This window comes from Formica exsecta, unplaced genomic scaffold (assembly GCF_003651465.1).
Source record: "Formica exsecta isolate Colony F162 unplaced genomic scaffold, ASM365146v1 scaffold228, whole genome shotgun sequence".
Classification (NCBI taxonomy): Eukaryota; Metazoa; Arthropoda; class Insecta; order Hymenoptera; family Formicidae; genus Formica; species Formica exsecta.
Window position 1 is genome coordinate 1,057,602 of NW_021849573.1, and position 8,657 is coordinate 1,066,258.

Consider the following 8,657-nt stretch of genomic DNA (forward strand, 5'->3'; position numbering starts at 1 on the left):
GAAGCGTCACGAACGGGTCTTTCTCTGGAGCGTCCTGTGCATTCAGGCGGCCAAGCCGTGAGGCGTCTGATGTAGGAGCGCGGGATACTGTTGAGCCACGTGCGCCAGCTGATGATGATGGTGGCCGCCGGTGTGTGCGTGCGCGTGTGTGTGTGGATGGACTACGGCCGTAGCAGGCGTAACGTTGCCCGACGACGACACGTGAATCGGCGGCAGCGGCGTCTGCGGCTGCGGCGCGTGGAGGCTATGGCTGCTGTGACCTGCTACCAGGCTGCTATGGCTGCCCCCGTGGCTGCCACTGCTGCTGGACGAGGTGTGGCTGTGATGATGGTGCCCGAAGACGACCCCAGAGAAGGCCACGGGTCACTGATGATGCTTCGTGGAGCCGTTCGCGTGATGCGCCTGCGCGACCACGTGGTGACTCGAGGGTGGTGCGTGCGCGGTGCTCGGATGGTGGTGACTGCCGGTCGCCGCGTGGTGGTTCGCGTTGTTGGCGCTGCTGCTGTTGTTGTTGTTGTTGTTATTCTGCTGCTGGGTTTGCCGTTGACTGTTCTTCTTGTTCTTCATTCGGCGATTTTGAAACCAGATCTTCACTTGACGCTCGGTGAGATTCAGATTGCGCGCGAGCTCCCACCGCTTCTGCTTCGACACGTAAGCGTTGAAGAGGAACTCCTTCTCCAGCTCGAGAGTTTGGAATTTGGAGTAAGGCTTGCGTTTCTTCCGCACCGTCACCTGGCCCGTCCACTCCAGGGGATTAGAGCTGCCGCATCCAACGCCCATCCCGGCTACGCCAACCCCGACTCCCACACCCGCAAGCGAACCTGCGGGAAACAAGGAAGATGGGGAGGAACCCCACATCACTTAACACAATTAGTTTGCCGATGATAAAACAACCTAGCTGCTAGCTAGTAATATTCGACTAATACTCCATTCAAAGAAAATTATATCAATTCATAAGGCAAATGTTGTTCAATCCTACTCCGCTCTGCCCTTACGAAATTTATTATAGTCCGAATAATTCAAAAAATAAATCTCGATACATATATAAACCCAAAATACACAGATATTAATAAATTTATTAGTTTGTACACTAGTTTTTCATTTACTCGTCGGCACATCCAAGCGGATTTTCAATAAGAAAAGCGGTTGTACCGGTACCTTTTTTTTCTCGTTATTACCGCCAGTCATTACTACGGAGCGACTGGCAAAAATGAGCGCAGATATATCGGTTCGTTAATCAGTGTATCGGCGCGTAACTGATACCGTTAGTCCTTTTTTATCAGTAAGCGTTTCATAATCGTTCACTACAAATAACTCTGTTGTATAGTTTGTTGCATAATAAGACAATAAAAGCAAATTGTGCGTTTGTATTTATTATGGAAAATTATCACCTCGTATATGCGAACAGATTGAGTCAGAGAAATTATTAAAATGATAAAGAGATATTCACCACTAATTTCACAAAGTTCATAAACCTCGAGAAAGGGGAAATAAGACGAACATCCAGCATTTAATTGCATCCGTCGTATAATTATATTAAAACTCTTCAGATCGCCGCTAATTATAATGGAGGAATGCAGTATCTTTCAATTAACTTCTTTCAATTAGTATGGCAAATTATTGAAGATATTCTTCTATAAACAAAATTTATTGAAAAAATTAACTAATGTATCAACTTTTTCACCCGCCAAACAAATTTCGACAAAATAATGTTCATTTATTTATACATTAATTTCTTTTTGAAAATTAGAATAATATCTCTCCACAAATTTCTGCTAATATCAAATAAAAATTCTCTTGTTTATATTCCACATTCAATAATTTATATATAACATATGTATATATACATGTCTATAACCAAAATAAATAAGCATAGAATAATCTAGAGGGAGAGAAAGCATTTTAAAATATTTTAGCATACAATATTTCTAAAAGGTTCGTTATATTTTTTAAATTATATCTCCAATGTATTTAATAAAAAAAAAATTCGTCATATTTCTAATATATATTTAATAAAATTTTACTTTCTTTCGTAAAAATATTATCATAAATATTTTACTCTCGCGATAGCATTAAAGTATTGTTTCTGCAAACTACAAAGGAAAATTTGAAAAATATTATTTTTTATTCTCAATCCTTTGATTCCAATTTTTTCTCGTATTGGGGAGCATCATCGACTGAATCCGTGCCTGGGACAGCTCTCCGAATGTCAAAACGTGCACTTCAGCTACGCATGTGTGTGTGCGCAACATTAGTCGTGTATACATATACATATATATGCGTGCATATGTGTGTGTATATATATATATATATATATATGCACACACGAGGGTTGCCTCGCAGTCGTTCCCGGCATAGTGGTATGATATAATTGGACCGGTTCTACTAACCACACGAAAAACATGAAGCCGGCGAGCGAACCGTTGTTAGGTTCCTTCTCGACTGGTTGATGGTTTTTAACAGGGCATACTCTATGTCCCGTTGCAGACCGAGAATGTGGAGCGACGCGAATACATTTGTTAAAGCGGAATATACAACGGGATGGTGCGCAAGGTGCATACCCGCGCCAGTGGAACGGAGCGATTACGAAAGCCCGCGACTCATCTCCCGCGGTCTATCTTTAACCCAGCCGCGGACTGGATAAACGCCTCCTTAGTGTACGCGAATGCAACAAAATTGTTTCTATCCATCGGGATGTCTCGCGATATTTAAAAATTTTGTTTTAAGTACATTCGTATAGTTGGGGAAAGAAGAGGTGGAGTAGAGGCGAAGAAATAATGTTCACCGAATATATCGCTGTATTTTATACATCGTACAAAAATGTTAAGTATTCTTTTTTTATCTTTGGGTGAATAAAGATATTCCTCCTCCTCTCCTCTCCAATGAATATTATTTGCCTTGTCACCTGCATATTCTATCAAACAGTAAAAAATTTATAGCTGACACACCTCACGTGTTATACGTAATGTGTTCTATAAAGTTTTTTCAAAGACTGATTCTGTATTAAAATACAATATATGACCGTAATATTGATTGAGGTAAATAATTAGTTTCATAATAAAAAGAAATTTGATTCGCGCAAAAGTATTGCAAATTATCCAAAGGGGATTAAATCGTTTATTTTTAGCCTATCTAAGGCTAAAATCTGAACAAACGCATTGTACCGGATGTAGTATTATGTCTGATCCGTCGGAACATATGCTTGCGATGGGCGCCACCCGCGCAACATTAAGTATATTTCAGATGTCACGCAGGTATTTTTATATATTCCAGTTGCCACAAAATTTCCTACATTTATTATCATTAAAATTATTATTTCTCTTTTAGTTAAAAAAAAACCTTGTTTCTAGCTTAAATAAAATAAAAAAAATATAAAAATACAAACTTCTTATTTAATATGCAAATTAATTAATATCTCCAACACAAGAAAGCACACGGTTGTCCGAAAAGCGAAAAGTTTCGCTCTTCGAGTTTTACTTCAATTCAATTATTGAACTTTCCTTTCGTCCTGGAGCCTGTCTCTATTTTCCTTTCCCGCTTGATATATTCTCTCGTTGCCTAAACGCGATTATTTGAGCGGCAAGAATTTACTACTAACGTACAAATTGTTTAATAAAGATCAGGAAATGTTGACAAATGTAACAAATAGAGAGAACACATATAATATATAAATTTTAAAAAATTCAATGTTTAAAAAGTTAAAATAAATAAATCTTATAATCCCCATAAAAAATAATAAAAAAAATAAAAAAGTAATAAAAAATATATGCAGATTGAAAGATATCCGGAGATTGATCAGAATTTGTAGTTTTTTTGAATGACATCTAAAGCTCTGACAGAAATAATCGAAGGGTTCGTAACCGGGTCGAGTGATGGGAGTAAAATATCGATTGGAAATAATTCAATATCTTTTATATCTATCGTTTTCGTTGTTACTGATATAAAATCAAATATATGCAAATTAAGAAAAAAATTTAAAAAAAAATTTAGCATTATATTAAACATATTGAGCAGTATTATAAAAATTAATTTGAAATGTATGGTTTATTCAATTTACTTAAACATTCAAGAAATTAAAATTCATAAACTATTATCGTATTCCTAACATTTCACTTACAAATAATTTTATTTCGCACAAAGAGAGAGAAGATAAGATAACAGAATCTTTTTTTAAATAAAAAGTAAAAATAGTATTCTCAAACGGCCTATCAAAGTTTCTTATTTCTATAAGCGGATGAAATATTTGATTTTCGAAAAACCGTCGACTTGATAAAGCCATACTTTATGCTAAATTTATTCTCTGTCCCGTAATATAAGTGCGCATAATAATGACCGGTAGGCCTCAAAGGCCTAATTAAGCGGCGAACACCGATCCGCGGTATTAAATACGGACCAATAAATGCCCGGCGTTCCCGGTGATGCGCGGAGATAATATCTCAAGCGGAGAACCCAGGTTGTGCGCGGGGACACCTGGAAAACATTGTAATCCGGCCTCTCTCGGAGAGATTACCCGGACTAATATGGGATGGCACGGCGCGATACGGTGCAAGCGGCGCACTCTCTGGTGTCGAGCGAACGGGTAAAGATAATGGAGCCGCCATCTATCGGGTGACGTTTAAACTATACACAGTGCCCGGCCGCGTTTCTCTATTTTGTATATACGTATACGTAGCGGGGCACACGCTTGCGCACACTCTACCCTCGTGCGCGTACGATTAAAACTCACTGGGTGATCACGCGAGTGTTATCTGAGTTATCAGAGCGCCGTCGATGACGGTCGCACGAGCAACAAAGCAACGATAATCGCGACGACGAGCGTTATGCCAAGTACATTCAGGCGGCGATACGTAACTTTTCAGAAGGACAAAGCGAGCGAATACAACGCGACGATCGATAAAAAAAATACCTCTTTATATAAGCCTGATATGAAATTCAAATATTTCCATGCGTATGGAAAGCGTATTACAATTTCATCGTCATATAATTATGCTGAATGTAATTTACAATCTCTGGTATATTACATACATACACTGTATGTGTAATGTAACAGGATATACAACATAAATTAATGCTATAAAATCTCGATCTTTGAATTTTCTCGGCAGATAATAAAATAGTAACATAATGCCGCATTAAAAAAAAAAAAAAAAATTATATATATGTATACATATACAATTACGTACATATAAATATTTTTTAATGAAGAGTAGCGGCATTTTTAAGATATCATTTCCCTTAAAGAAACGTTCGATTATGTGAAAAAAAGTTATTGTACACAAATTTGAAATAATGGGGAGATAGTCGTGACAATACAAGCGCGCGAACAGCCGTTAGCCGGAAAGACTGAACGCCTGCACGGGTCATGGAACGGATCAGCTGATCGGAGGCGCGCGCCAGAGTTTACGAGTTACGGCCGCCAATAAACCCCGGCCGCCGTCGTTCGTTGTTGCTCATGCGACGTTTCATGGGTTGCAGGGTCCCGAGAAAAGGACAGAGAAAGGGAGGAAGAGGAGAGAGCACAAAAGGGAACGATGTGAATGAACGATAACTGCGGTCGAATAAGTTCGTCAGGATCGTCGGGAAATACTCGAAAGGTCATAATAATAGTAAGTATCATGTGCAATTAATATAAATTAATGGCCATCTTTTTATCACATGTGATACATCGTTTTTTCGAAATGTCTTCGTTCAATCTGTCGTTATACGTTAAGGTGACAAATTAATTATAAATTTCAAATATCACAGGTTCATTAATTTCGAATGAAATCTCAGGATCTGACGGCCGATGAACATTATATCGATTTATGATACTTGTGAATACAGAAAACTATCCGAGGTTTACGACCTCTTCGTTGTATATAGGAGAGTGTAAATGATAGTTTTACATTAATTACGAGCGGCAAAATATGTATATATTTCTAACAACTCAATCTCTTTATTAATAATTCAACAATATAAATAAAAATATATCAGCGATGGTAATATTGCGCGATAATATAAATGTTATTATTCAATGAGTTATATGATGTTACGTTTCAGCTTTATAATATATGTATAAATTTGGAAAAAGATTTGAATCTCTCCGAGACCCCTTGTAAGAAAAGAATAAAAATAAGGAATTACTACGAGACGGCGTAGATGCTTACCTGGAGGTGGATAGGGACTCGAAGTAACGGGTTCTGGTGCTCCATAGTTTCTCAGACCGCCGTATCCATCGTGGGGAAAGGCACCTTCCGCGGCGACCATAGCGGCAGCGACCCTACCGCGGTCGTCAGCCGCGGATGGCGCCAAATACGGTACCCCCGCCTGCGAATGAGGATGATGATGTCCAGCCGTGTCCACCGGATGATGATGCCTCGCCGTCGTATAGGGCGCGTAATTGCACCAGCTCTGAGAGAAGCTCTGATGGCAAGAGGAGACGGCCGGATCAGCGGCGCCGGAGGTAGACCCACCACCGCCGGTGGACGACGTTGTTGTTGCCGCGCCGGCCGAGTTGTAGGACTTGTAATCCGAGGTAGAGCCAGCGGTGCCGGCCGATCCGGCAGTGGCGGGTGACCAGAAGCTAAGAGTGGCCCCGGCCTTCCGGTTGTCCCTGGAGGAACCGGAAGTCGAGGTGGGATCGGCCGCCAGGTTGTAATACGTGGGGGGATTGTTACCCCCGTAGGCCTGATGATGGTTCAACGATTCGCCGCCGCCCGTCGTGGACGAGTAGTGGGAGTCCTGAGGATGGTGCGGGCTGTAACTCCAGCCGCCTTGAGAACCCGCCGAGGACGAGTGTGAGTGCCGTATCACGCCCGCCGCCCCCGCACCGCCCGGCGCGCCCGACGACTCTACGCAGGCAACCTCACCGTAAGTGGAACCACCGCCCCCCGGTGTCGCCGTTAATCTCTTGGCGGGTATATGAAGCGGTCCGGCCGCGCTGTTGCTCGCTACCGAGGAAGCGCTCGGCGAGGTTGAACTGGCGCTCGCTGTGGGCGCCGGTGGCGCTGTCGTTGCCGATGATGCCGGTGCACCAGGTGAAGTCGGCGTTGTCGCTTGTTGATGGGAGCCCGGTGTCGTGGTTGTCTGCTGTTGAATCGATACGAGGGTCGAGGCTGTCGGTGGAACTGGCGGCGGGCTGTCCTCGTAGAGGGAACCGTTCATCATGGCCCACCAGGTCACCCCGGTGGAATTCCCCGCTCCGGTTGCTGTTCCCATCGATGTGACGGAGCCAGGGTGACCCACGCCGGAGCCACATAGCGGCGCGGCGTGAACATTATCGTACAGCGTCGCCGTCGAGCAAGCCACGTGATCGGCGATGGTGCAGATGATGACGATTTATTGCCGGTGTTACAACAATATTTATGCCGATGTCGGTGTCAATCGGCACGTACAACGACGGTCTCGTGACCGCCGTTCAACGATAATCCCGCCGAAATTCGCGCGATGCACAAGTTTAGACCGATCAACGTTCACCCGATAATCGCAAGGTCATCGTAAGTCGAGTAACAATTGCCGTATATAAATTAATAATTTTTCCAATGTTCAAAACACAGCGAAACACAGCGTATACCGCGGACAGGTTCGATGGAAAACGCGATAGAACGTGCGTCAACACCGAGGATATTCACCGCGGAGCGAGAAACGGTGCGCTCATCGTGACCGAGCCGGTCGTGTTGGTCCGTGAATTCACGGAGTAAATAAAGGAAGCGCGTGCACACACAAGAAGGTAGTGGAGGCGCGAGGAGCAGGAGGTGGCGGGTGGGGATAGGGATAAATCGTGCGCGTAGTCCTCGACGAGGGGTTGACGGCGGGGGAGAGGGTGTGTAGCGCCGCAGCAGACAGGTGGAGGGGTAAACGCGGGACGGAGAAGCGAGAAGGGAGCGCGATCAAGTGCGTGGCAAATCCGCCGACAAAAGGATCCACACGCGGCGATGACGACGAAGACGAAGACGATGTTGACGACAGCGAATGGGATGATCGATGGGACGGCAGGCGAGCCACGTGCGAGATGGTGTAGATCGGTTAGCACAGATGATAATGTCCAATCCAGCGATGATGTGGAAGACGAGTATATAACAAAAACAAAATGACACAACGCGATTTAGAAAGGATGCATCATTCCAGTCGCAAAAGTTCGGAGTGCGCTCGTTATTAAAGCTAAGGCAACGTTAGAACCAGCGCGTGCGTGGTTCTTAAAAAAAGATCAGCACCAGACACTTGGCAATCGTCGATCTTTGAGCGAGCTAACTCACTGCGCGACCGAATGCATTACGATCGTCCCGCGACCGATTATACACAAGCCGCACGTCGTTCCGTCTCTGTCACCTAAGATCGCTGTCATTCTCATCACGATGGGACTCCGAGCGCGCTTCATTAAACGTCCCGCCTGTTCGCGATTGGCATATGTCGCGTTATCTATCCAATCACGTAACTCACAACTGTAACGACGCAAATCCGAGCATTTGAAGCTGAGAGAGTAATAAGGAGACTAAGGAGAGAGAACGTATCTCTGATCGGACCGGGATCCTTTTATCTGCCGCGTGTGTCGTCTTCAGGTAGTAGTCAGTCAGGTAGAACCACCCCTCGTGTAACAAGCTTAATACAGCGAAGGATTTTCAGTAGGTAGCAAAGCCTCCGGTCCCGAGGATCGTGCGCCGATACACACACGCACGACG

The 8,657-nt window shown here is 43.7% G+C and overlaps 1 protein-coding gene across 2 annotated transcripts; it reads right to left on the minus strand.

The window, feature by feature from the left end:
• Window positions 1-280: 280 nt before the first annotated feature.
• Window positions 281-8,610, minus strand: LOC115235596 (homeobox protein abdominal-A homolog). Of its 2 annotated transcripts, none has more exons than XM_029807494.1 (2): window positions 6,147-8,610; window positions 281-821 (listed from the first exon to the last, which is right to left on the minus strand). In XM_029807494.1, exons 1-2 carry the CDS (start codon window positions 7,195-7,197, stop codon window positions 364-366), a joined length of 1,509 nt encoding a protein of 502 aa, XP_029663354.1. In that variant the 5' UTR covers window positions 7,198-8,610; the 3' UTR covers window positions 281-363. The 2 variants fall into 2 exon arrangements, with proteins under 2 accessions (XP_029663354.1, XP_029663353.1); XM_029807493.1 differs by having other exon boundaries at window positions 281-860.
• Window positions 8,611-8,657: the final 47 nt, after the last annotated feature.

Coding starts and splice junctions, on each gene's coding strand:
- LOC115235596 (XM_029807493.1), bottom strand. CDS start 7,197: ATGGGAACAGCAACCGGAGCGGGGAATTCCACCGGGGTGACCTGGTGG. Junction 861..6,146: donor GAGTCCCTATCCACCTCCAG/GTAAGCATCTAC, acceptor AATTGTGTTAAG/TGATGTGGGGTTCCTCCCCA.